Below are 27,856 nucleotides of genomic sequence, written 5' to 3'. Positions count from 1 at the left end.
GTGCATCAGAGAACAAAATCAAACTTCAGCTATAACTAATCCATTCTTTTCTGATAGACTAACTAATCCATTCTTCAAACAGGCTTAAGAGTAAAAGCAATATAAAGATTAAAGAATCTATACCCAAATAAAGCAGCATACCTGTGATGATTCTCCTTGCACCTAGCTCTCTAACAGTATCCAGTAATTTAGACAAAGCATCTGGAGTGTGCGCGAAATCAACTATAAAACAAAATGATTCCATTTTTTAATGGTAACATAATCAGAGGAACATATTTAAAAATATTTAAAAATATTAGAATTTGTGTAGGGATAAATATAAAAGTTGAATTTTTTGGTAATAAATTTGTAATTTACTATATTTGTAAGGACCTATATGAAATTAACCTTCTTTCTAGTCTTTTGGGCAAGCAAAAAGAGATAAAAATAGGGTAGGGTGGAAATTTTACCAACTTATTGGAGAAATGGAGATGCCCTAATTGATATACAATGGACAATGCTTTGGTCCCAAATTAACTATATATGCATGAATGAGGGAACTACTCTACAAGTTAATTTAAGGATAAAATACAAAAAAGTCTGTTTTTTATTTTTTTTTCTGACTTTCAAAAATTTATATTTTATATTTTATTAAAATTTTAAAAAAAAACTCAAGAGATAACGGTATTAATAGAAAGGGCAAAATAACTAAATTACTCTTACTTATTTTGTAAAAATTAATTTTTTAATACATTTCTTTTATTTTTAAAGGTATTTTGGTTATAAATGATAAAAAATGGCTAAAATAATAACAGAACTCTGACGGAAGGGGACTAAATGCATCAAATTAAAAATTTTTAGAAGATAAAATATAAATTTTTAAGAGTCGGAAAGAAAAAGCAAAAAAGAAAATATTTATAAAAGAGTTTTCTGTATGTCTATAAAATAGTGCATCTTATAGAATAGTGATCATAGAATTATTTGAAAAAACTAATCTCTCCAAAGTTTAATTAGGCTTTGTTCGAGTTTGCGAATAGAGTGTGTAATGGTGCATGACTAAGAAGTGAGATATAAAATAGTCCGTTTATTTTCGTAAATAATAATGCGCTGCTCAGGAAAATGCACTATTTATGTTCGTAAGTGATTAACACATATTTAAAACGATATGTTTAAATAATAACAAACTAATTATTCTCACCCATTGCTAATTAGGAGCAAAACTTTACTGAATAGCTCCTCATTAGGGATCACAGGTGTTAATTAATCTGTGTTAGTTTCAACACACTAAGTACTATTTGATGGTTCTTTCACACTTTCTCATTTTAGTGCCCTGTGTTTTAAAGTGTATCAACTTAGTACCATATGGTTTCGCACTTTCTCACTTTAGTACTCTGTGGTTTCAAGTGTATTAAGTTAGTATCCTGTGGTTTCATTTTTGTATCAAGTTAGTACCATGTGGTTTCAATTTTCTCTTTTTATTATTCATTTCGGGATATATAATTTAACGAAATATTAAACCACGGGATACTAAAGTAGTGCGAAATTACAGGGTACTAATTTACTAAAGTGAGAAAGTGCGAAACCACATAATACTAACTTGATACACTTTAAACCACAGAGTACTAAAATGAGAAAGTACGAAACCACAGGGAGGTATTTGAAGTTTCCCCTTTTTATTATTATTATTATTATTATTATTATTTATGCTCAATGGGTAAGCCTTTTATTTTACTAATCTTTCTCATAGAACGGTCAACTTATTTAAGATGCTTTTAATTTAAATTATTAAATTATTATTTTCTCTAAAATCCAATCTTTTTTTTTTAATAGACTCTATCCTTGCCTTTTTGTCGGCGTAGATTGACCGATTAATCTTTTTTGACCAAGCAAATTGTTTAAGACGAAAATTACCCAACATGTTAACTCGGGCTTTTTTTGCAAATAGCCCCCTAAAAAATTTTATTTTCGAAAATAGCCCTGTGTAAAAATTATTTGCAAAAATGGCCCTGGCCCCGCCCCGTCAGCGCCACGTCAGCGCCACGCGGGCGGGGCTGGGCCAATTGTATAAGTTGAACACGGTGAACCATTCACCGTGTTCAATACAAGATTTTTGTATTGGACACGGTGAATGGTTCACCGTGTCCAATACAAATACATCCGACTTAGCCAAAAATGGCTAAGTTGTGGGTTTTTGTATTGGACACGGTGAACCATTCACCGTGTCCAATACAAAAATTTTGTATTGAACACGGTGAATGGTTCACCGTGTTCAATTTAAACACTTGGCCCAGCCCCGCCCGCGTGGCGCTGATGTGGCGCTGACGGGGCGGGGCCAGGGCCATTTTTGCAAATAATTTTTACACAGGGCCAATTTTAAAAAAAAAAATTGTCAGGGGGCTATTTGCAAAAAAACCCCTGTTAACTCTAATTATTATTATAATCATTTTTGGATAAACTCTAATTAGTGACTCTATAGTTTAGCACAATTGCACTATATTATTTTCTAATTTTAATTTTATTTTTATTTTGCCATAAGCATATATTAAGATTATTTTAGAGCTGTTTTACTCGTCTACCATACAATTCCGACTGATACACGTCTTAACACGTACTCGATTTTGTATAATTGTGTGGTCATCATAAGCGATATAAACTTATTCGTATCATAACGTATCCTCTGGAAAGGTAAATTTTTAAAATTATTATTATTAAGTCCCATAATACAACTTAGTTGATTAAATATTAATGATGCGTCATATCATACTTTTACATTAGCGATGTATCAATATTCAGTTAATTAAATTAAATTAAATTATGAAACGTAATTATAATAGTTTTAAAAATTTCAAGCTAAAATATTTTTTGAAAAACCAAATATGCAATTTACTCAAATAAAAAAAAATTAATTCAAATTATTTTTATTTATATTTAGGACATCGAACATCACATACCTGCCCCTTCAACGAGTAAAAGTCAAAAAATGGAAACGGGGGAGACAAATTCATAATTTTGCACCGCAACGGTCGCGGAAGGTTCCAGGCGCTCCCTCCCTCCCACGCACGCAAAGCAACATGCGCCCGTCTCAAAATTCGGACCCCAAACTTGCCGTTAATTACGGTACGTGCCACTACCGTACTATGCTATTGTCTCGCGCCAGCGGAGGGGCATTATCGTCCGCGCGAAAAGAATTAAGATAAATGGGCGGTGAAGATTCTCGGAAACCCCCCCAACTATAGAACGGTGTGAAAAAGGTACTTTGCAATAGAATCAATAGTTGAGGGGGTCTTTTGTAAATTTTTATCCCAACTTACGCCCTAGGTTTATAAGTAGGCGTCTCCTGCACCATCTCCTCATTTCACGACTCCTGTCTCTCTCTCTCTCTGTTTATCTCTGCTTCGTCGATCGATCCCCAAGCGAGAGAGATCAATCGAGGAGATCGAATCCTCCTTTAGGGTTAGGGTTTGGGGTAGAGTTAGGGTTTCGGTGTTTCGGAGGCTTGCATCGATCGATCTCGGGGTCGGGAGAGGTGGAAGAAACGGTGAGCTTTGCGGCGGCGGAGGCGGAGGAGGAGATGGCGGAGGCGAGGGGCGTCTACGATCTGTGATCGGCTTCCGCGGCGTGGGTTTTAGGGCGGAGCGCGGAGCGCGGTGGAGTGCATGAGGGATCTGGTTCCGGCTTTATGTTTTGGTGTTGCGTGGAGGGATTGTGGGCTTTTGATCCGGAGCAGGGGTAGGTGGGGCAAATGCGGATGAGCTTGGCGTAGATCGTTCGCGTTTGGGGTTCGTTTCCGTGTGCGGAAGGTTGTAGAAGTAGAGAGTACCTTCTAGAGGTAGAGGGTGCGAGGGGGGAGTGAGCGAAAGGTTGGGTTTTTGGAATCGTTGGGCTTGGTTGTTGTGGGAAGATGCAGCACGATCAGAGGAAAAAGGTTAAGGTTTGTTCTCCGTCCTGTTGTTGTTATTTTTTCCTTTTTTTATAAAGAAAAATTATATCTGATATATCTTTCTTTTTTGTTGGTTATGGTTAGAGATGGGTTTTGGTGATCATATGTGAGTTGCTTGTAAATTTGATTTCTTTATTTTTCAGCAGTTTTGAATTTTGGTGCCATTTCTTCTCCTCCTTTTTTTTTATTACCTTTTTTTTTTTTTTGAATTGTTCCAATTTTGATCATTTTTACGTAGTTGTTTTCATTTATGTGCGTATAATTTTGTTCCTTTCTTGTCCCCTTGTATCTTTATGTTCAAAGGTGCTTCTTTTAAAAGATATAAATTTGCGACTATGGGTTAATTCGAGAGATTCCATACCTATTGTACTATTTTGTTTTTGCTTTCTTTTTTTGTTATCTTTTGTGTTGTTGGTTTGATAAGAAAGAGATTTTACACCCACTTCTAGCATATTATGCCATGACAAGATACTTGACATGGAAATGAGAGCTCACCAACCTATCTTTACAAAAACTTAATTTGGTGTTGGAATGTTGGAGAGCCTTGGCATGCCTAACCGGTATATAAGATCTCTAGGTTGGTGCCATTTCTCATTCTCGAGGAGATATCCGATTTGTTTCGTACTTGGAAGCACGCCTCAGTAATCTACTTCCTTGTCAAAGGATAGTAGTCATTGTTTAATGAATTTGTAAACAGCTTCCTCGCAAAGTATAATATATATGATGACTTTGGGTCTAATCCTCTTAAATGGCTCATTACTTGTAGTATTGTTGCGAGAAAGTGCTGAATTAAGCTGTCTCCGTGGCTTGTCTTTCATTTAATAGTTTTGAGGAGTGTAGTATGATCCATAAAGAAGCAATAGATTTATTATCATCTTTATGATAACCCATTATGCAATGAAATAACCAGCATTAATTTTAAACAATTCCATTCAGAGTTTCTTGGCTCAGTCTTTTATGTAGCTTTGTTTTATCATACTATTTAAGGAAGTTTAGTTTTTTCCAATTAAAATAGTACGGGAGAATTATCTGTTGTACGATTATATCACATAAGCCACTATTTGATGGTATTTTATTTTATTGTGTTTTCCAAATATGATTGCATTGAATTGGCTCTAAAACATTCTGTGTTTATCTTCTTCTCTTTTTTTTGTGACAGAGTTCATCGGAGATGAATTTTTTCACCGAGTATGGCGACGCCAATAGATATAAAATTCAGGAAGTCATCGGTAAGGGAAGCTATGGAGTTGTGTGTTCAGCCATTGACACACATACCGGAGAAAAAGTGGCAATCAAGAAAATAAATGATATTTTTGAACACATCTCTGACGCTGCCCGGATCCTTCGTGAGATCAAGCTTCTCAGACTTCTAAGGCATCCAGACATAGTTGAAATTAAACACATCATGTTGCCTCCTTCGAGGAGGGACTTCAAAGATATTTATGTTGTTTTTGAGCTCATGGAGTCTGATCTTCACCAAGTCATCAAGGCTAATGATGACTTAACAAAGGAGCATTACCAGTTCTTCCTTTACCAGATGCTCAGGGCATTGAAGTATATACATACTGGTATGACTCTTCATTTTTTTTTTGTCCTTCTTCTGTCATAATGCCTGGGATGCAATCGAGCTCTTAGTTCTTAAATTTATTATTAATTTAAAAAAAGATTTCTTATTAAGTTAAAAAAAGATCTTCTAAATTAAATTATCATTGGCGTGCTGATTTTATATTTATTAATTTAATGATGAAGGTAGTTTCCTCAGATTTAAAACTCTGTGGTTTTGAAGTTCTTCTGCTCGTTCGGTCCTCATTGTATATGAGCATTGATCTCCCGGATGATCAACTCTTTTAATTTTAGAGGTTAGAGGTCCTTAATTTGGACTTGTAATGTTGTATGCTTTCTTATCTCTGATTTTGATTATTGAATATTCTCAATATTTGGGTTACAAGGTTATCTTTTTTGTTTACATTCCGACTGAAAGGTCCTAAATGAGACTATAGGTGCTTTTGCTAATTTTGATGATTGATCAGTGTTCTAATATGAAGCCTATCTAATTGCAGCTAATGTTTATCATCGCGATTTGAAGCCAAAGAATATATTAGCCAATTCAAATTGCAAGCTTAAAATCTGTGACTTTGGACTAGCAAGAGTTGCATTTAATGATACTCCTACAACGATATTTTGGACGGTATGTTAATTGAGCGGGGTCTATTTTTTCCCTTATTTTTTTGCTTTTGCTTCAAGTTTACCTGCTAAGTCACAGCTAATCTTAAATTATGCAAATGGCTTAGCTGGTTTATATAAGACAAGTCACCTTCTTGTAACTCAATATATCTTGCAGGATTATGTTGCGACTAGGTGGTATAGAGCTCCTGAGCTATGTGGATCTTTCTTTTCCAAGGTTAAAAAATAAACCTTTATACAGCTGATTTATTATCATCTTTTCTGCTTTTCTTTTTCCATGTACTGTTTTTGTTCTTATGTTGCTTTTGCTCCCCTGAAAATAATAAGTAACAATCATCTCTACAACTATTAATGCTGCACCTATGTGTTAAAGCAACATATCCTTATTACCATTTCACTGGCTACTCAGTTGGTTTATATTCGCGGAATCATTCAAGTTATGATGAGTTTCAAACTAGCACTTTTATGATGAAGCAAGTACTAATACTGGTAAAACCTTCGAAATTTGGGAATTTTTGTTTGCAACTTTCATTTTTAATAAGACTTTGAGCATTAATATCTAGGATATGTTTCCTTTACTTTCTTCCTCACACTGGAGTTTCAAGATTTTGTATCATGTTACTAGCTCTCTTGTTTGTTTTCCATAAAGCATATATAATGCGCTGCTGAATAGTGTCATCCCAGTGAAAATTAAATCCTAATATCCTAGTTCAACTGTTGCTGTTGTCTGTGCAAGTTTGTGTAGTTATGACTGTCTTTTGCCTTTGAGAGTTTTCTATATGAATTTAAATGTTAGAGTATTGCGGCATTATAGTGATAAGGTAAATGCTTGTTCAGGAACTATTTTTGACTGCAAGCTGATATATCATTTCTTTCAGGTACTTCTATTGTATTTGCTGCTACTCTGTTTGTATTTGACATTTCGGTTCTGTTTAGGAAAATTAAAATTTTTGTTTTCAAATATTGCAGTATACCCCAGCAATTGATATTTGGAGCATTGGTTGCATTTTTGCTGAGGTGTTAACAGGAAAGCCTTTATTTCCTGGTAAAAATGTGGTTCACCAGTTGGATTTGATGACCAATCTTCTGGGCACACCGTCCTTAGATACAATTTCTCGGGTATGGTACCTCAACATGCCAACTATAGCCTTTGACTTGTAAATAGTAGAAATGATAATAATAATAATAAATGTTATATTGCATTAATGCTTTAGTTCTTTATCATTCAGATCCGCAATGAGAAGGCAAGGAGGTACTTGAGCAGCATGAGAAAAAAAGAGCCTGTGCCGTTTTCTCAGAAGTTCCCAAAAGCGGATCCATTAGCAGTTAAGCTTTTGGAAAGGCTTTTAGCATTCGATCCCAAGGACAGGCCAACTGCTGCAGAGGTAGGACCCTCTTATGAACTGATGTTTAGTGACGCTGTTTAAATTGCTTATATTCGTTTAAAACTAATCATTTGCAATTTTAAAAATAAGACCCCTGCAGAAATATATATGCCCTCTTACAAATATGCCCTTGTACGTACGAGAATCTCATTCTTAAAAAAGAAAAACTTGTGTACAAAACCAACTTTTTTTTGAGAGAGATAGGTAGCACGCTACCCGCTTCGTTTATTTCATTTAGAAATAAACTTAGCTGGAAATGTGAATCAACTAGGATTCGAACTTGGGTCTCGGATACCAACCACCAAGCTACTTGCCACTTGTGTACAAAACCAACTTTTCCCATGATAAAGCCGCATTTTCAAAGGACCTTAATAAGTTGAAAGACTTGTTTCTGTCTCGTCTCAGGCATTGGCAGATCCGTACTTTAAAGGCCTGGCTAAACTGGAGAGAGAACCATCGTGTCAACCGATCTCGAAAATGGAGTTCGAGTTTGAGCGTAGAAGAGTGACGAAGGAGGACCTTAAGGAACTTATATTCCGCGAGATATTGGAGTACCATCCTCAATTGCTCAAGGACTATGTTAATGGCACTGAGAGGACAAGCTTTCTATATCCAAGGTTTTGATCTTGCTGTGACCCCTTCTCGCTCGTAGTTTTTTTTTTCCTCTGTTATTTAATTCTATATCCCTTGTTTATTTTACTCGGTTCTAGTGATTCATGCCTGTTGCTATGCAGTGCTGTTGATCAGTTCAGGAAGCAATTCACTCATCTTGAGGAAGACGGTGGTAAAAGTGTGCCAGTAATTCTATTTGATCGGAAGCATGTTTCTCTTCCCAGGTAGCCTTCTCTGATATATAATTTCTTTTCTTTTCCTTCCTTTTTCTGGATTTCTCGTCTCTCCACAAAGAAACTTGCAACTATGTTTTGCTCGTTGTATAGAACTTTTTTTTTAACCTCAAAAGGTATATTGTTATACTTTGAGGATTAGAAGTGGCATTGCCATAAAATTGTAATGCATACTAATTTCATGCCTATTGATTTTTCTTCTCATCTAATAAGGGCACCTTGTTTCTTATTATGTATTACGACCACACCTGTTGTTGCGATCGTCCGAATTCTAATATTTTCTTGTTTAGTTTTATAGTCAATCATACTAAAACTGACTTATCTAGCACCATTTGTTCATTGCATGTAGTATCTTGGAGTAAGGTGTTTGCAGAGCCCTCTGCCACTTCAATGGTGTTCATAATTGAGATTCTATAAATGATTATTAGAGATTTGTCTTGCACTAAAACTATTTTCGACAATCATTGTGGTTTTTTTAAAAAAAATTATTCTTTAATCTAATTGTTTTCTCGTATGGGTTCCTTTTTAGGGCTACTATGGTTCACTCTACTCCTTTCCCTCCCAAGGAACAGCCGACTAAGGCGTCATTCCAAGAGCGGCCAACCTCCGACGAGTCATGCAAAATCCCCCGACATGTCGAAAGGTTTCCTGCAAATACAGCTAGGGCTCCACAGCCGCCTCCAGGGATTCCAACCGGTATATATTTCTGCATTATTTGGGATGGCTTCTCGTAATGCTGCAAAAATATTTAAAATCTGAATTTTCATATATGCGCCTCAAGATTGTAGTTTCTTACATTTTTTTGGCGAGCATAAGGATATACATTTGAGAAGTTAAGGTTTTTTGAAGGGCATACATGAAATCAGATTCTGCATGAATGCAATTTTTCATGATTATCGTAAAACTTATTTCTAATCACTCTAGCATCTTGTTCCAACTATTGCCATTCTCCAGCTAGGCCGGGAAAACTCGTTGGGCCAGTAATACCCTACGAAAATGGCAGCGTAAAGGATTCCTACGATCCGAGAAGGTTGCTTAGGAACATGCCGCCAACATACGGTTGCCGCCGCCGCGAGCCTGCGCCTTCGGATAAACTTTCGCCTGAGCTCCACGGGGAAAGTTGTGCGCAGCACAAGCTGCCACACCAGTTCTATATCTCAGGCGCAATGGAGGCGAAACTTCTGCAGGAGAAACCACCCTTTGAATCTCATCAGACGGCCGGTGCTGTCCAGATCGCGATGTCGAGAATGTACTAGTGCAAAACGGCGAATCGATTGTGTCTGGTGATATCATATCGAGCTCGACAGATCGAATTGAAATGCTCAGGGGAAAAGGAAGCGAGGTGGTGAGAAGATGTTGACGAAAAAGGGAATTGTCAGAGCGCTGCAGTGCCATGCGGTGCAGTGCGAGGCTACATATGATGATTAACGATACCGGTGGCCATTTGGAGGCTTTGTGATCGCCGTGTGCGCGTGGTGCGGGCGAGTATATTCGGGTTCCTTCTTGAGGGTGAAGATGGTGAAAGTGGCGAAGGTGGTTACTGTTCTATTTTAGTACAGCTGATAGATTTCTGTTTCTTGTTGATCTTGCATATAGTCTATTTGATGGTTCTTCCCCTTCGGCAGGGAAGTAAATGTTGTATTTGTTTGTAGCAGATAATGAAGAGAAACTAGTGTTCCAGAATAATAATTTTCATTAATCTATTTGATGCACTGTTTGTTTAAACTCAACTGTTTCAGAACTTGATTGAGACTTCTTTTTCTGCATATTTTCCTTCTCTCTTGGATCCTTTTTATGTACTTCAATTAGCAAGGCGCTGCAGTTTTTTGATGGGTAATGTATTTTTGTTTCAATGTAAGCACCTGTTGCTTTACAGGGTATCATTTCCAAGATTTTTTTTTTTTTTGAAAAAAATTTACTTTGCTATTTTATTTGACGGCATGGTTTTTCTAATGAAATTGAAAAAATAATCACAGAATAATTAAATGCGATTCTCTGAACTACTGGATGGTGAAGTAAAAATATGCTAAACTGCATGGAGTCAAATTAAAATTTGCTTTTTTATTTTTAATGGGTAAATTGCATGTTTGGTCCTCAAACTATTAGCCTGGTGACATTGTAGTCCTCAAATTTTAGTGAATTATAATTTCTAGCTCATACTTGTAAAATGGCTGCAATTAAGTCTCACGATCTAATTCAGTGAACTAAATATCGACACATTACTCATGTAAAATCAATATGGTATCTTAATTATAACTACATCATCAATTGCAACACTGTTATATCATTTTCACATTAGTAATATATTTGTATTTGGTCAACTAAATCGGGTTATAGATTTAATTTCAATAATTTTGAATTTGAGGACCAAAGTATACCCACCCAGATTGTAGTTCGAGGACCACAATTTATCCTTTTTTAGTTATTGTATAAGTTGCTATATAAAAGAATATCCTCTCTCGAAGGTTCTTCGCAAACAATTTTGGCAGAGTTGGCTTCTCCGGATTCTGCGTAAGAAATAAGGGGGATAAAATATGGATGGGAACTTCTAACCAAGCTATAAATCATATAAATTAGATGGTGATTGGAATTTGGTTTATTTTTTATTTGTTCTGTTTAGATAACAAAATAAGTTATCTTATTCAACATAAAAATCATCTTAGTGTTTCTGATAGTTAGGAGTTTAATTTTTGCTTAAACAGTCTTAAAATCTGTAATTCGATTATCTACAATTCGATAGGATAGTATATTTCATTTTACAAATTACTGAAATTAATGCATCCAAACATGGTCTTAAAGCTTTAGCGACAATTAAGAATCGCAGAAGTAGAGGGATTAACTCTTTAAACTAGATTATACACAAGAGTATCCGAAATCAAAATTTCTTCCAACAAAAAAAAAAAAAAGAAAAAAAGAAAAGTTACTCATCAACCTCCATAACACAAACATTATCAAGAGAACATGGGTTCAAGATGCTGTAAATCGGACAATGCAGTCGATACGAGTTCGGTTTCTCCGGATGGACGGTGATCCATTCGTCCTTGACCTGCTGCACATGCACATGCACATGCTGCTCAGGAAGAGCACGGAAGCGGAGCCTGTTGATTTCTTTGCTCATCTTGTTTACGTGCTTCATGGAAATAACCATGTCGAAGTTATCGTCGGTTTTGCAGCTTGTCGAAAGCTTTATCCCCACGTCGGCACCGCGGGAGCTTACGAAGCCGAAGAACAGAGGGTGCCCTAAGGCAGTTCTATTATCTAAACTGCATATCTGTGGAGAACCATAAGAAAGAAAACATTTACAATTAAAGTTACAAATGGATCCCGAAAATAAGAGTTCACTTTCATACTAATGAAAGAAATGCTTCTTTTTTTTTCTTTTTTCTTTTTTTTTTTTCTGTACTCTAAATTGGTAGGCCTGAATTGGCCGCCCAAAAGTAGGCGTGTCATCTGTTTCCAACTTTTAGACGAGTCTAAAATGTTCCGAGAGACCTTTTTTTTCAAGGGTCAGGGCTATGCTCCTAGCCTACTCAGTCTCATGCAAAATTTTCGAGAGGACAAATTCTAGAAAGATAACGATCACTCCTGCGATGTCCGGCAAATGCAAATCAAAAGAGAGATAACATGCTGGCATTTGATATTACACAGATTTATATGCTAATATCAACTCTAGAGCCCCTTCATGGAGCTTCCAAAATTTAACTCAAGACTTCTTCTTGATTCTGGAAACTAAGATGGAAATGAACGCTAGTATTCTACTTGTGAATTTTCATGTGATGAGTGTTGAATTTGTCAAAATACCCATAAAAAAGAAAACCTGTTTATCCAGACTCAACCTGTAAGTTTGAAAATGTTTCGTGACCGATATGTACAAGAAACAGTGAAGGGAAATGATACTAAGATCAACTTATGGTCACAGTTCTGTTTTAAATTTGTAAGATCATCTATATCTCATCTATGTTTCATAAGTCACTTGTTTATCTTGCAGACGGTAGATTCAATGACATTTGACAATGACAAATAATCAAGTCGATGTAACTTACTATAAAAATTTTCTAACACATTAAATAAAAAAGAAGCGAAATATATATTGTCTAACCTGCACATATTCTACGCCGAATTCATTAAGGGCATCAATTATTTTATGGGATGAAAGCAAACTGAAAATTCCTCCCGGTCCAATTGGTGCTCGGAGAATCTCCCAAGGAGACTTCAACAGGATTTCATGGCTGTTTTCCACTGGGGAAATATTGACGATTGGTAACTTCTCTTCTTCCAAAACCCACACCTGTTAAATGGAGAGAGAAAATGTAGTAGTTAGAAGATATAATGCTTAGATTACGTATCACAGGTAAGAATTCTGAGACTCGGTTAATAACTTACAACATTCTTAGTAACATAATGTGATCTGAGTATACCACTTATAACGAGATCCATGATCCCAATTTCTGTTTTAACTAAAAAAGTTGGATCACATTGAGCAAACTTTGTAATGGAAAATTTTCAGACGGATCCGAAGCCCGGATGATAATCTATCGGAGCACTAGTTTGAGTAATATGCTAAATGCAAGAACAAGAATGAATGTCTAGCCACTGGAAGATTAACTAAAGCGCTAGTCAGATTTGTGAACCATGGACTTCTGTTTCACGCAAATTAGTCATTATATTTTTTTGGCTTTTTTATATTTGTTGACTCTCATACATAAATTACTTTTTGAAGCAAAATGCCAGAAATATGCCAAAAACATGCAAATAAAGAAAAAAAAAATATTCAAGCATGAGAATTCCAAAAAGAAGGCTTATAAGGGGCTGGCGATGATGTACTAACATAAGTGATTTTTTACCTTCTGACTATTTAACCCAAAATAGTCATTGTCCACTAGGCACTCTTTATATGACTCGATCTCACGAGCTGGAGAAACCAAAATGAACGGAACACTTGCATTGTTTTCTTCCTCCTATCACAGGAATCCTTCAAAAATGAATATTTTCCAAAAAAAAGCATGTCCATCTTATCATGAATTATGAGTATGATTCTCAAAACGAAAAGGAAATGATAGTTGAGGTAAACTAGTTAAAAACACTACAATCAACAAAAAGTTTGAGTTTCTCTGACTATTATTAAGTTTGCAATGATAAGCCGACAACAACAAGAAGAAGATTACTGGAAAGGAGAAGGGGAAATTAGCATATCATGTAGTTGATTTCTTATGTACTCTCGCTCTTAGGACAATATTTTGGTAGACTATAACTAGGTGATGGCCTACCTAATCTGAATGAAACAACTATCAGCAATATTAACGTTAATTTTATTTTACTAAATTGCCAATGGAGAAGCAGACTAGTCTTCTGCACTAGAAAAGCAATACCAGGAAAATCAAGTCTAAATTATTCATGGCCGTCTCCACCAACATACCCTGTTGCTACATTGGATGTTCACACTACACTCAACAGAAGTTAAATGCATGAAAAATGGTAAAAGTAACTTGAGACTTAGATAAATTGCAAGTATATTAGGGCAAAACAAATAGGCAATACAAAAATGTTATGAATCAGTATGGTAGTTCAACAATGAAGACGAATGGACCTAGCTGCAAAAAAGGTTTGCTTGCTATGTGGTGGTGAAGTAATATGGTAGTCTTTAACTATAATTGATAATTACGTACCTTAAGAAATATATTAAGATTGTTAAACAATTTCTGAAACTGGATGACCGCAGATTCAACACGAACATCATCAGTCTCAGATCCCCTTTCAACGTCATCCTTCTCATGTCTAATAAGTATAATAGCAACTTTAGAGTTTCTAAGGAGTTGTAATCCCACTTTCCGCAATTCATAATTCATGTTATTATTCCCTTCACTTTCACCGGTAACGAGACATTGATGAGAGATTCTCATTGGATTCTCCAGCAATGCAGAAGAATTAGCATTAATATACTCTGACAAGCTGTAGCTGTTTCAAGTTTCATAAGCAAAAGTTAGATGAGAAAAGGAGAACAAAAAGATGGTAGTAAAATAGTAAGCATAGATGACACAATCAGTTCAATTTTTAACATGTCACAGATCACCTTATGTCACAACCAAAGTACACATAACAGGGTATAATTCTCCGGATCATATAACTTTAAACCGACTTAGACGGAAATAATGAATTAGTCAGCTACATATGAAGAATAAGCATATCTAAAATAATTTATACATATTGAAGACTAAAATTAGTTATACATAATAAACAACCAGGAAAAGCTATTATCTAGAAGATTATAGAGCTTCTTGGATAGTTTTAGGATATTATAACTAGGATGGAAAACCAGATTTTTGTATAAGGTGGGAAAAGAAAGCAAACTAAAAGGACAAAACCTGTTCACCTTATAAATGGTTTGTTAATATTTTGTATTGCCTGTTGAAACAATCTGAAGTCAATGCTTGTGAGCTGCTTCGCAAGAGAAGTCTTTTGGTTCTTCTCTCCAATTCTTAATCCCTCCAGAATATGCTTTTGGTCTAATGCAGCAAGGATCTTTTTGGTTGCAACTAAGCGTTGCTGTAACTTCCTTTTTTCCTTCCATTCCTGCAAGAATTCACAAAACTGGTATCAGTGTTAGAACTAGAAAAAAAATACTTCTCTTTTATGCGAACACAAGGTAGTGTCAATATAAACTCTAGAAAGCAATAGTTGCTTTCAGTAGAACATGGAAAAATTGATCATGTTATAGAAGAAAACAAAAGTTTCTACATTTATCAGGCACCATAAACAACAAAAGAATAAGAAGTAAAATGTAAATCGAGTACCAAGATTAGAAATGGCATCTTTATCTTTATCTCACTATACATGAAAGGAGGAAAGAGTGAAGAAATGGAAATCACTCGATAAGAAACGACAATCGCCTGAAAAAAAAGGTACAAAACAATTTCTTAGCATATAGCTTAAATCCTATGAGGAGGAGCAGACCTAACCATCTGGCGTCTTTCTTTCTTTGATCTCACGTCAGAACGTAAATTCAGCTCAAGAAGGCCTTTTGGAGGTGTAATCTGCATTTCTCTCCTGTCCGCATCAACATCGGGAACGATTGCCTCGACAAATGGAATCCATATGTGCGGAGCTGAAGAACTGTCATCTGGATCCAATAAATTAGACTGATGTGGTCGCTCTTCAGCTGAATGAAGCCTTACATGCAGAAGATCACTAGCGCCATAATTGAAAACATTTGCTACTGTACCCACTAGCTTGCCAGTTTCCTGAGTAGAGGTGAAATATACATGTCAATGAAATAAGAGAAGTCGATAATTTATATCTCGAGAAAAAAGAAAATAAATAAATACATAAATTACTAAGATTGGGTATACCTATTTCTTTATCTTATTTCTTTCACACCACATGATACTCTTTTTTATTGAAATAGTTGCTGATTTTAGAAAACATATTGTCAAATACAAAGTTTGTGTGAACAAACGGTTAAATGGTGTGAAAAGGGAAAGCTTTTCAACAAAACTGCATTTCTTGATTTCCTAGCTTGTTAGTTGTAAGCATATAATAAGAATAAATGAGATAGATAAAGAAAAGCACAGACCTTGAGAATAACTCTCATGCCAACAAGATCACGAGTGTAGAATTCGCCTTCCTCCAATTCTGGTCTGTCTCGTACTGTTACGAGTAAAGATGAACCAACTATTTGCCTTGCCTACATCACAATGGTAAATGGAGGTCACAATGGATACTCAACATCATAATATTGGAATTAACCTCCCAATAGTGAAACATATTTGCAACTTGGATTATGATTCTGATCCACGTGATTCGAAAGCAACCAATTGCAAAAGCAAGTAAGCTTGCAAACCTCTTCGACGGTGTCGATCCCACTAAAGCTGATAATCCAACTCTTTTGTCCAGGGTGTCCCCTTCCTCCTGTGAGCTCCACTTCTTTAATCACCTCTTTCCCCGCCGCACGCGTTCTCAACCACCTTTTCCCTGGCTACAACATCAAAATTACACCAAAACAACTCTAAATCGATCCAAAACCAACAAAAAGACCCAAAATTTTGTGCCCCCAAAAAAAAAACCAAAATTTCCCCTCTTCCATCACGAGTACCTTGGCGAATCGAAGTTCGGGAAAATCCGTGCTGGGCATCACCCGAACCTCCCCTCTGAGCCCGTGAGCGCTACTTATATATCCAACCTCCACATACTTCGGCTCCTCCTCCCCCTCCTCGTCCTCACCATTTCCAGACCCAATTACCGCCTCGGCAACCACCGGAGACCCTGGAAGAAGAATTGGAAAAGGTTGACGCAAACCCTAACGAAACCTGCTAGGGTTTGAGCTGATTGGAGCCATAGCGAAGGTGCGGCGGAGAAGGGCGGCGTACCTGAGCTCGAAGGCGGCGCAAGGCGACGAGAGGAGGGGGAGGAGGCGAGGGGGGTCGAGCGAAGAGAGGGGGAGATGGGGAGATGGGTTCGGAGGGGGAGGGGGAAGGGTTTAGGGTTTCGGGAGAGGGGAGGGGAGAGGGGCGAAGAGCGTAGAAGCATCGACATGGGCGAGGGAGACGATGCGTGAAGGGGTTTCGCGCTCCAAACGGTCGGATTTATTTGGATAGGATGGACAAAAATGTATGGAAAACCCCCTCAACTAAACAAAATTCCGAAATTGCCTCCTAATTTTATTTTATTTTATTTTATTTTATTTTTTAAGAGAAAATAAACCGAATTTGGAGCATGTTTGGTTAACCGAAAGTGAAGCACCAAAAGTGACACTTTTAAAAAATGACATCTTATCGATTATTTGGTTTGCGAAAGATATAAAAGTCACTTTATAAAAGTAGACTAATAAAGTGAGTTATAACTAAATCATACTTTTTTGACTTCGGTCAAAAAATTCGAAAGTCACCGAAAATGGATAGCTTAGCTAAGGGGTTATATTTGGTATTAACTTAATTTTTGAATTTATTTTTAAAGTTAAATTTTACCTTAAGTTTGAATTAATATCATAGTCACATTCTAAATTTTATTTGTAAATTTAAATTCAAAATAAAATTTTTAAATTCAAATTTGTGACTTTATGTTTAAACTTAAATTTTTAGATATTTACTTTTATTTAGATTTGAATTCTAGAATTTAAATTTAAATTTTCATCAAATTATTTTTAGCTAAGAACTTCAATTTGAACTTTAAAGTCAAGCTGCTCCAACTATAAATTCAAATTATTGACTGAAATTTAAATTTAAAATTTAAAATTTTAATTTGAAATTCAAATTCAAATTTAAATTTGCTATTTAAATTTAATTTTAATAATGAGTTTCAATTTGAACTTTGAATTCGAATATTTTAATAGCTTAGCAGAAACTTTTCAATATTTACTTGGTTATCTTTGATGTACCAAGTCTGATTGCATATCTAAGAAATTTGCATTTGAAAATGGTTTTCTCTTTTTCACTAAAAACTGAAATGTTTGATCGAAATACACGGACATTTATGATTAAGCAATTCGGCTAAATTACAGAAAATCCTCCTATCAAAACTCGATTTTTACTTTTCCTATCCGTCATTTAAAAACCTACACTTTCCTCCCCCTAAAAAATAAAAAATATTCACAAAGGGGTACGGTGTTAATAGTATTGATAAAATGACCAAAATGTCCTCTCCCTCTTCCTCTCCTCCCCTAACCCTCCTTTATTTGCAGAAGGATATTTTCGATATAAAAAAAATATATAATAATGAGATATAGACGGAACCCTAATGGAATGCTAACGGCGGAGTCCAAAGTGAATATTTTTTATTTTTTAGAGGGATAAAGTGTAAGTTTTTAAATGACAGGAAGGAAAAGTAAAAAATCAGATTTTGATAGAAAAGTTTTCTATAATTTAGCTTTCAAAAGAACCTTGAAGTATGCCAAAAACAGTGATAACTCTACCGAGTGTGAAATATGATTATATGAAAGCAAGAGTAAGTCGATGAGTTTGTGCGGTACCGCTGGTGCGGATCTGACCATTTTCACCAGGGGCTCCTTTTAAAGCATGAATGATTCGATTCGTAAGTTGTGTCGAGTCGAAACTATGCCACAAAGGACCGCCGCAATGAATCATTCATAGAAGCAGTATTGAGCAAGTTTAGGGTCTGTTTGGCCCGGTCGGAAGTTTTGCCGAACTGCTGTTCGTGTTAGATCTGTTCAGGAATCTCCAAACTTTACACTAATGACAGAAACAAGCATCACTTTTGGAGCCTAGAGGCCTACTGATTCAGCTTCCGACGCGAGCAAGAAGCTTTTGAAACTTGAGGCGCCACGCACTTGGCTTTTACTTCTCGAATCGAGAAGTTGTTCAGGCAAAATAATTATTCAGATCGATAACTCCTCATCCTCGAGTTGTTTCCACCGGTCGATACACCGGAAGAATGAAAATACATCTGCGGAGGAAAATTTGAATTTCGAAATTATAATCACAATCAAATAACCTGTTAATAGTTTATTTTTGGTTTGGAAAACTCATGCCTCCAACTAATGGCACTAGTTTACAACTATACAGTATACATACATACATACAAGAGCGAGAAAAATACATATCTGAGCCTTGATAAGAAGAAAGCCCAGGTACTGCTTTTTCTGAAAGATGCTATGCGCGATACGTAACTATCCTTATTCGCTCCATCACTTAATAATCATTATTATACAATTCGTAGAAGATAGTAAAGATACTTAGTTTTAATGCGAAGGAATTCGCGAGCTACTGCATTTTCAAAAAGATATTGGTCGATAAGATCCCCTCAATATATCATCCTTTTCCTTCTTGTTGTTGTTGTTGTTCTTCTTCTTCTTCTTCTTCTTCTTCGTCGTCGTGTCGCCATTACTAAACAATCCCTTCTCCATCACCCAATCCTCGATCATGGCCTGCGCAGCGGCGCCCTGATCGGCTGGGACCAGGTGCCCGGCCCCGGAAACCACCACATGGCTCAATGGCCCCCACCGCTGCATGTACCCGAAGAGCTCCCCATCCACCTCCCACACCTTCCTCTCCGCACCCAAGAAGCTCTCCAACCCTCCCCACTCCATCTCCCTCACCCACGCCTCCGTCGACACCACCCCGTCCCTGAGATCGAACACCCCCTGGTACAGCAAAACCCTGACCTTTGTCAGGAGCTCCTCCACCATGGATTTGACGCTCTTCATCACGTCCTCGTGCATGGCCTCTGCGACCTCCGCGCTGCACTCCTCCCAAGTTAGCTCCTTTGGGACGCCGAGCGCCTCCTTCACCTCGTCCCTGTTGAGGAAGTCGCCAACAATGGCGGTTTGGTAGGGTTTCTTCTTGGTTAGGTCGTAGAGGGTCGCCAAACCGGTGGCGTTCTGGAGCCACTCGAGCACCTTGCCGCGCGCGTCGGACGCCTCGGCCCATTTCTCCGCGAGGGTCAGGTTCACCGCGGCGCCCTGAAGGTGTTCGAGGAAACGCCGCTGCCGCTCGTTGATGAGCCCGGAGAAGTACGCGGAGGCGGCGTGCGTGGCGACCTGCGCGGCGGGGTGGGTGAGCCCGTTCCCGACCGCGACGCCGCGGAGGTTGACGCGGCGGCTCGGCGGCGCGCGCGCGTTCCGCGCCTCGATGAGGGCGCCCGCGGCGGGGACGTACTTGCCCGCGTAGCTCTCGCCCGTGAGGAAGAGGGGCCGCGCGCGGAGCGTGGCGTTGCGCGCGAGGAACCCCTGGAGCGCGCCCCAGAGGTGCGCGGCGACGGTGGGCTGGTCGCGGGGGATCGCCGCGGCGTCGGCGGCGGAGCTGAAGCCGGTGCCGAGGGGGTTGTCGACGAAGAGGAGCCCGAAGCGGCGGTTCCAGGCGAAGGGGTTGGGGCGGAGGGAGGGTTCGTCGGAGGGGGAGAGGAGCCATGGGCCGAGCTCGAAGAGGTTGCCGAGCATGGAGGAGCAACCGGGGCCGCCCTCGAGCCAGAGGAGGATGGGGGTGGAGGAGAGCGGGGAGAGGGGGAATTGCGCTTCGTAGAAGGCGAAGAAGAGCGCTGGGGAAGAGGAGGAGGAGGAGGAGGAGATGGGGAGGTACCCGGACATGGTGGGGCGAGCTTCGAGCGGGAAGAGGGAGGAAGAGGAAGAGGACGAGGAGATGAAGGGGATGAGGAGGAGGAAGAAGATGAAGTGCACGAGCGCCATGAGAGAGTGAAAGAGTGCGTTGCGAGAGGTGAATGTTGCTTCTTATCGGTCAAATTGCATCGGTAGACCCTCTACTATTTGCGTTTTCTGAGTCGGTACCTTTTAATTTGCCCTCAAATAACTTGGAATCCCAACAAAGTCTGGTTGAGAAGACTCCGATTCGCTGTCCTATATCAATTTTATCTCTACACAATGATTATAATCCTCCTCTCCATAAAATTTATTTTTTTATTTTTTTAAATTTTAGTATTAAAAAGCACCAATAAATTTTTGAATAAACGAATAGGGGTTTTCTCAACGAGACTGGAGTTTTTTATTCTTGCAATCGTTATATTTAAAATACTTTGTTTGGTAGCAAAAGAAATAATAATAAAAACCTTTTCTTTTGCCTCCAAAAATTATTTTCTTAGCTTCCCTTTGATCATATATATTAAACAAATTATGAGCGCGCAAATTCAGTTAAAACTAAGTTTCGTCTTAATTGAATTGTTGATACAACTGGTATAAGATGATTTTTTTATTTAAAAAAACTCCATCCATATACATTAGAATACAATTAACTCTGTCTAAAACTAAAGTGTAATAATATATGCAAAAATATAAATACATAAAGTTTTTAAATGAAAAGAATGAGAACCTTGTTGTGATATGAGGATAATACAAGGAGTGCTCATATATTTTACCCATCATTCTTTTATTTTACTCATGATTGGATCCGGCAAATTGACAAGGATGAGAAAACTTTGCTGGCTTAGATGTAATCGATATGTTAGAGAAATCATTAATCATTATGCATTTATTATTTATTATTAGTAACAAATACCTAATCACTTTGGACCATTCACTCTTATGTTTGACTTATAAGATGTGCTCTGGCTAGTAGTTAGTGGAGCTCAGTGAAACAAATTAAATCTTAGTTTGATATTGAGGCCAATTTAGTGTAACGACTAACCGTAATATGCGAAACGCAATATTACGTATGGAAACAAATATGATATTTTTTTATCGTCGTTTTTCACTGCATGTAACGCAATCTCCGGCAATTCCAAACGAAGTCTAATACACAAAACTGTTTTTTTTTTTTAAGGGGCTTTTTGATTTGATATAATTAAAAGGGTTAATTACTTATATATTCTTAAAAAATTTTCAACTTTCTAATTTATTTATCTTAGAAAATTAATATTGAAAATATTCTTTTTACGTTCCAACCTATTTCAAATATATTCCTAAAGTTAAATTCTGTTAATAAACTGTTAGCAATAGCTGTTATCTGTATGAAATTACTATTTTGTCCTTTCAAATATACCCTTCTACCATCACTGACTTTTCTTATTTGTCCTTAAATAGGGGCACAAAAAGCATTTTGATTTTTGATATTTTCAAATATACTCTTCTACCATCACCAACATTTCTTATTTGCTCTTAAGTTAAGGGCAAAAGAGGTATTTTATTTTTTTTTTAAACTCAAGTAGATATTTAACTCACGTTTAACCCAAATTAATTTAACGGATGATAACTGCATGTGTATTTTGGAATAACGAAAAACATATGAGGGGTATATTGAAAAAAAAAATAGGGGTAAATGAGATATTTTCGAAGTTTTGAGGAGTATATAAACAATTGTCCCTCATTAAAAATAAAGTATAATTAAAAATATATGCAGTTATCATCCGTTAAATTAATTTGGGTTANTACATATATCTCACTCCGATGAAGTAGAAAGTACTGTAATTATAAATAACTTATTCGGTTGCATGCAGTTGAAAAGTGCATTTGTAAAATTTTTTCATTTTTTATATATAGCGGTGAGATTACCTCCAATATGAAAAATAAAAATATTTTTTTGTGTAAAAAGTAATTAAGAAAGTAAGTTTATCTCTTATTTAAAGTTACTTTCTTCAACTACTATAGTTGGATCTCCTTATATATATATTTCTAAGGGGCAATGCTTACATAACCTTAAAAAGTTTCTAATTTTCTGATATACTCCTCTTAAAAGGCTAATATTAAAAATACCATTTTTACGTTCCAAGTTATTTTAAATATATCTCTAGAGTTAAATTCTACTAGTGAATTATTGGTGATAACCGTTATTTTTATAAAATTACTATTTTGGCATTTCAAATATACCCTTCTACCATCACCAACTTTTCTTATTTGCCCTTAAATTAAAGACAAAAGAGGTATTTTAATTTTTTTAAAACTTTGGTAGACATTTAACTTACGTTTAACCCCAAATAACTTAACGGACGATAACTGTGGGGATATTTTTGAATAACGGAGGAATATATGAAGGTATATTAGAAATAAAAAATTTAGAAGTAAATTAAATATTTTTGAAATTTTGAGAGATATATTGGTAATTATCCCTAGTCACTGTAATATCCTCATATAACAACCAGGTTCTCATACTTTTTATTTAAAAACTTTGTTTTTTTCATTTTCGCATACATTACACTTTAGTAACTTTAGTTCTAAATAAAGTTAATTGTAATCTAATATATTTGTCCGGGTTAAAAAAAAAAAATCATATTATACCAGTTGTATCAACAATTCAATTAGCAAAAAGCATACTTTTGATCGAATTTGCTCTTTTACTTTCTTTTTTTTTAATTTTTCACTTAACTTTTAATCGGAGGACTGAAAAAGAAAAAAAAATAAGGTTAGCAATGTATTCTTTAGTGATTTTTGGAGGATTGATCCTTTAGTATTTTACTGGTTTATAATTTAATTATTTTTATTATTTTATTTATGATAGGATAATAGATCAATAGTTATTAGTTTTTAATGCTAAAACTCTAAAAAAAAGTAAATAAAAAATAAATCCTAACATATAAGAGCCAATCGAGATTTTCTTAGCAAGGCGTTGTTGTTGGGAGACTAATAAGTTGTTTGAGTGAAAATTAAAAGAGAGCAACTCGTAAAATCTGAATCGTAGAGGGGCTAACGTGCAATTTGACCCACACCATTCATGAATCATGATTCACCTCTCACACGATGCTCTCCAAAGTCAACACCGCACTCTCTCTCACTCGCTCATGGCGCTCGTGCGCTTCATCTTCTTCCTCCTCCTCTTCATCTCCTCCTCGTCCTCGTCCTCGTCCTCGTCCTCCTCCCTCTTCCCCCTCGAAGCTCGCCCCACCATGTCCGGGTACCTCCCCATCTCCTCCTCGTCCTCTTCCCCAGCGCTCTTCTTCGCCTTCTACGAAGCGCAACTCCCCCTCTCCCCGCTCGCCTCCACCCCAATCCTTCTCTGGCTCCAGGGTGGCCCTGGTTGCTCCTCCATGCTCGGCAACCTCTTCGAGCTCGGCCCATGGCTCCTCTCCCCCTCCGACGAACCCTCCCTCCGCCCCAACCCCTTCTCCTGGAACCGCCGCTTCGGGCTCCTCTTCGTCGACAACCCCCTCGGCTCCGGCTTCAGCTCCGCCGCCGACGCCGCGGCGATCCCCCGCGACCAGCCCACCGTCGCCGCGCACCTCTGGGGCGCGCTCCAGGGGTTCCTCGCGCGCAACGCCACGCTCCGCGCGCGGCCCCTCTTCCTCACGGGCGAGAGCTACGCGGGCAAGTACGTCCCCGCCGCGGGCGCCCTCATCGCGGCGTGGAGCGCGCGGGCGCCGCCGAGCCGCCGCGTCAACCTCCGCGGCGTCGCGGTCGGGAACGGGCTCACCCACCCCGCCGCGCAGGTGGCCACGCACGCCGCCTCCGCGTACTTCTCCGGGCTCATCAACGAGCGGCAGCGGCGTTTCCTCGAACACCTTCAGGGCGCCGCGGTGAACCTGACCCTCGCGGAGAAATGGGCCGAGGCGTCCGACGCGCGCGGCAAGGTGCTCGAGTGGCTCCAGAACGCCACCGGTTTGGCGACCCTCTACGACCTAACCAAGAAGAAACCCTACCAAACCGCCATTGTTGGCGACTTCCTCAACAGGGACGAGGTGAAGGAGGCGCTCGGCGTCCCAAAGGAGCTAACTTGGGAGGAGTGCAGCGCGGAGGTCGCAGAGGCCATGCACGAGGACGTGATGAAGAGCGTCAAATCCATGGTGGAGGAGCTCCTGACAAAGGTCAGGGTTTTGCTGTACCAGGGGGTGTTCGATCTCAGGGACGGGGTGGTGTCGACGGAGGCGTGGGTGAGGGAGATGGAGTGGGGAGGGTTGGAGAGCTTCTTGGGTGCGGAGAGGAAGGTGTGGGAGGTGGATGGGGAGCTCTTCGGGTACGTGCAGCGGTGGGGGCCGTTGAGCCATGTGGTGGTTTCTGGGGCCGGGCATCTAGTCCCGGCCGATCAGGGTGCCGCTGCGCAGGCCATGATCGAGGATTGGGTGATGGAGAAGGGATTGTTTAGTAATGGTGACACGAAGAATAACAACAACAACAACAACAACAACAACAACAACAACAACAAGGAAAAGGATGATATATTGAGGGGATCTTATTGACCCCTGCAAAGAGGGGGTTGGGGGGTGCCGCATTACCCCTCCTAAGTTTCGAAGAGCTAATTACAATTACAATATCTTTCTGAAAGCATGAATTGGGCAATGGAGAGTACTATAGTGTGTTTCTGAAAATACACTAGCTTGCGAATTCCTTCTCATTAAGGCTAGGTATCTTTACTTTCTTCCACAAATTGCATAATGTTTATTAAGTGATGAAGGGAATAAGGTTAATTATGTGTCGTGCATAGTATCTTTCAGAAAAAGAAGCAGTACCTGGGTTTTCTTCTTGTCAAGGCTCAGATATGTATCTTTTTCACTCTTGTGTGTATGTATAGTTGTAAACTTGTGCCATTAGTTGGAGCCATGAGCTTTCCAAACCAAAAATAAACTATTAACAGGTTGCACGTAATCGCCCATTTATTTTTGTAGTTGATTGTTTTTTTTTTAAAATTTTTCTTGTAACCAATGAAGTTCTTGCATCATCTGTCCTGTTGACAAAGAGAGAGACAAATAATTTCTGCATAGGATCATTATTACTACTTTCTTATTTAACTTATTTGGTAGAAATAGTGAAATCGAAGAACTTCCTTAAATTCTCTTTGTCGATGTATGCTTTTCCTCCGTTTTAAAATATGTTGCTTCCAATATTCACCGTTTTCTCACGATTTGGGTGACAGCATTGTCTTAGGTTTCCTTTCCTCTTTGTTTCTTTTGTAAATTTTTTGTTTTCGATGCTGGAATGCATCTATAGTTTCACGCAGTTATCATCATTCAAAGCCTTTAGAAACATAAGTCTAATTTTGATTGCGATTATAATTTCGAAATTCAGATTTTCTTCTATAGATGCATTTTTATTCTTCTAGTGTATCAATCATTGGAAGCAACTCAAGGATCTGAATACTTATTTTGCCTGAACAGCGTCTCGATTCGAGAGGTAAGAGCCAACTGTGTGGCGCCGCAAGTTTCGAAAGTTTCTCGCTCACGTTGGAAGCTGAAACAGGCCTCTAGGCTCCAAAAGTGATGCTTCTTTCTAGCATTACCGTAAAGCTTAGAGATTCTTGAAGAGGTCTAACACAAACAGCAGTTCGGCAAAAATTCCAACCGGCCGAACAGACCCCAAACTTGCCCGATACTGCTTCTATGAATGATTCATTGCGGTCCGTTGTGGCATAGTTTAGACTCATACAACGTACCAATCATTCGTGCTTTAAAAGGAGCCGCCGGTGAAAATGTTCAGAACCGCACAAAACTATCGAATTACTCTTGCTTGCATATTCACACTTGATAGTGTTATGACTGTTTTGGTATACTTCAAGGTTCTTTGAATTGCCTAACGCAGTTAGTTGTAGCGAATAATAAATGTCCTCATTTTTTGATCAAACATTTCAGTTTTTAGCCAAAAAAACCATTTCCACATGCAAATTTCTTAGATATGCAATCAGACTTGGTACATGAAAGATAACCAAGTAAATATTGAAAAGTTTCTGCTAATGCAATGATTTTATTAGATGATGTTAATAACTTTCTTTTGGAGCTGTTTATTATTTATCATTATGTTCAGATTCGATATTCTTTCTTGCCAAAATTTGATGTTTAAAGAGGGCATTTATTAGCTGTTTTTATTGTGGTAGTCGCCAAGAATTGTATCAAACTCTAGTTTATTGTACTTTATGTTTCTTAATTGATCACACTTTTGGTACTATTGAATATACCACTGTCGAATATCTTCTGGACATGTTAAGTCACTTTCTATAAGCAGAAAAAGCTGCTATTTTCTCTTGTGACGGGGAAGATCATGCAATGTGTTACTCTGCTTCCTGGAGATTGTTTAACTTTCTTGGTTTCGTAAGGACGTAGCAGTAATCGACCCTTTTTGCTTATTTATATACTTTTCTCTCTCGATTTCGAATGCTGCTTTCGCGATTCCTATTCTATTGTGAACATTTTCTCTCTTATTACCCTTTTCTTACTATGGAACACTTCCAAATTCCAATGTATGACAAAAATATCGGATACTACTACGCTACACAGCAAAGAGCGCGGAAATACATATTGTTTGATATCTTGATAATTTGGTAGCTATTATGCTTTCTTCTTAGTCCTTTGTCTCAATTTCTCCAGTTTTTTGGGATGTCTGCATTATTTAGATCAGACTGATGACCATGCTTTCCTCTTACTGCTGCACTACAAAGTGCTGGCAACATGACATTTGCTTATCTTTTAACAGCCTTTTTATGCTTCTCAGGTGTTTCCATATAAGAAACTGTGTGTAGATCCCCAATGACTAACCCTCAGATGGATCGTAAAAAATCATTACACCTGTCACAGAGGGAAGCAACTGCGAAAGCAGGGTCGATGCCGGTCATATCAATCATCCATCATTCACCATCAAAGTCAGATTTGTTAAATATTTTCGAGAACGACTGTCAAGTAAGCTTCTCTGCTAAGCTCCTGTGGATGTTGAACTTTATTTCGAGTTTATCTTGAACAATTCACATTTAGTGGTTTTACGAATTAGTGAAAAGATTCAGCATAGAAAATGTGACAAAAATGGCTTTAGAAAGGCCACTCTCCGGTAGTAGAAAATATCTCACCGAGTGAGACAAAATCTAAAAGGCAGTATAAAAGAAGTGGTATCTAAACATGGCATACTTACCATCTGTAAGAGACAATAAGAGATGAGAGAACAAAGATTTAAACTTGTCAAAACTGAGAATCAGAATCAGATATGCAAGAAAGGCCACAAAATTTCCTGTCAATGTAAGCCATTCCAAATCTTGAATAGCAAATGCTCCCACCGTCGTGTAATAAATTTACAATTTACAAGTGAAAATGTAATATTCAGAATCCTCAAATAAAAAATAATCAAATATAAAGCATAAAAGCTTATAATCTAATGCGAATTAATGGAGAATTAATGGAAATGCGATAAAAACCAACCCAAATTTACCAAATATATGCTA

General features: G+C 37.9%; 4 protein-coding genes across 6 annotated transcripts; 2 read left to right on the top strand and 2 right to left on the bottom strand.

The window, feature by feature from the left end:
* LOC109722158 (mitogen-activated protein kinase 10-like) lies at nt 3,330-10,058 on the top strand. 2 transcript variants are annotated; one of them, XM_020250053.1, is made up of 10 exons: nt 3,330-3,910; nt 5,079-5,487; nt 5,980-6,107; nt 6,261-6,320; nt 7,073-7,222; nt 7,333-7,488; nt 7,894-8,105; nt 8,223-8,324; nt 8,863-9,029; nt 9,288-10,058. In XM_020250053.1, exons 1-10 carry the CDS (start codon nt 3,881-3,883, stop codon nt 9,587-9,589), a joined length of 1,716 nt encoding a protein of 571 aa, XP_020105642.1. In that variant the 5' UTR covers nt 3,330-3,880; the 3' UTR covers nt 9,590-10,058. The 2 variants fall into 2 exon arrangements, with proteins under 2 accessions (XP_020105642.1, XP_020105643.1); XM_020250054.1 differs by having other exon boundaries at nt 9,292-9,468.
* LOC109722384 (UDP-N-acetylhexosamine pyrophosphorylase) lies at nt 11,144-16,898 on the bottom strand. 2 transcript variants are annotated; one of them, XM_020250432.1, is made up of 10 exons: nt 16,697-16,898; nt 16,423-16,592; nt 16,171-16,305; nt 15,904-16,014; nt 15,290-15,571; nt 14,704-14,903; nt 14,000-14,288; nt 13,178-13,291; nt 12,433-12,621; nt 11,144-11,604 (listed from the first exon to the last, which is right to left on the bottom strand). In XM_020250432.1, exons 1-10 carry the CDS (start codon nt 16,860-16,862, stop codon nt 11,254-11,256), a joined length of 2,007 nt encoding a protein of 668 aa, XP_020106021.1. In that variant the 5' UTR covers nt 16,863-16,898; the 3' UTR covers nt 11,144-11,253. The 2 variants fall into 2 exon arrangements, with proteins under 2 accessions (XP_020106021.1, XP_020106022.1); XM_020250433.1 differs by lacking the exon at nt 13,178-13,291.
* On the bottom strand, nt 18,759-20,536 carry LOC109721864 (serine carboxypeptidase-like 50). The gene has a single exon (XM_020249661.1). It carries the CDS (start codon nt 20,464-20,466, stop codon nt 19,057-19,059), a length of 1,410 nt encoding a protein of 469 aa, XP_020105250.1. The 5' UTR covers nt 20,467-20,536; the 3' UTR covers nt 18,759-19,056.
* LOC109722001 (serine carboxypeptidase-like 50) lies at nt 23,473-25,313 on the top strand. The gene has a single exon (XM_020249839.1). The coding sequence runs from the start codon at nt 23,505-23,507 to the stop codon at nt 24,894-24,896; it is 1,392 nt and encodes a 463-aa protein (XP_020105428.1). The 5' UTR covers nt 23,473-23,504; the 3' UTR covers nt 24,897-25,313.

This window comes from Ananas comosus, linkage group 16 (assembly GCF_001540865.1).
Source record: "Ananas comosus cultivar F153 linkage group 16, ASM154086v1, whole genome shotgun sequence".
In the NCBI taxonomy this organism is placed as follows: Eukaryota; Viridiplantae; Streptophyta; class Magnoliopsida; order Poales; family Bromeliaceae; genus Ananas; species Ananas comosus.
The sequence above is the reverse complement of the archived record's forward strand: the minus strand, read 5'-3'. Positions and strand labels throughout refer to the sequence as shown.

Excerpts from the sequence above, each read along its gene's own strand:
- LOC109722001 (XM_020249839.1), top strand. The coding sequence starts at position 23,505 with ATGGCGCTCGTGCGCTTCATCTTCTTCCTCCTCCTCTTCATCTCCTCC.
- LOC109721864 (XM_020249661.1), bottom strand. The coding sequence starts at position 20,466 with ATGGCGCTCGTGCACTTCATCTTCTTCCTCCTCCTCATCCCCTTCATC.
- LOC109722158 (XM_020250053.1), top strand. The coding sequence starts at position 3,881 with ATGCAGCACGATCAGAGGAAAAAGGTTAAG. Across the intron at positions 6,108-6,260 it reads CTACAACGATATTTTGGACG|GATTATGTTGCGACTAGGTG; the intron begins GTATGTTAATTG and ends TATATCTTGCAG. Across the intron at positions 9,030-9,287 it reads GCCTCCAGGGATTCCAACCG|CTAGGCCGGGAAAACTCGTT; the intron begins GTATATATTTCT and ends GCCATTCTCCAG.
- LOC109722384 (XM_020250432.1), bottom strand. The coding sequence starts at position 16,862 with ATGTCGATGCTTCTACGCTCTTCGCCCCTCTCCCCTCCCCTCTCCCGA. Across the intron at positions 14,904-15,289 it reads AGAAAGAAAGACGCCAGATG|GAATGGAAGGAAAAAAGGAA; the intron begins GTTAGGTCTGCT and ends GAATTCTTGCAG. Across the intron at positions 11,605-12,432 it reads TCGGCGTAGAATATGTGCAG|ATATGCAGTTTAGATAATAG; the intron begins GTTAGACAATAT and ends GGTTCTCCACAG.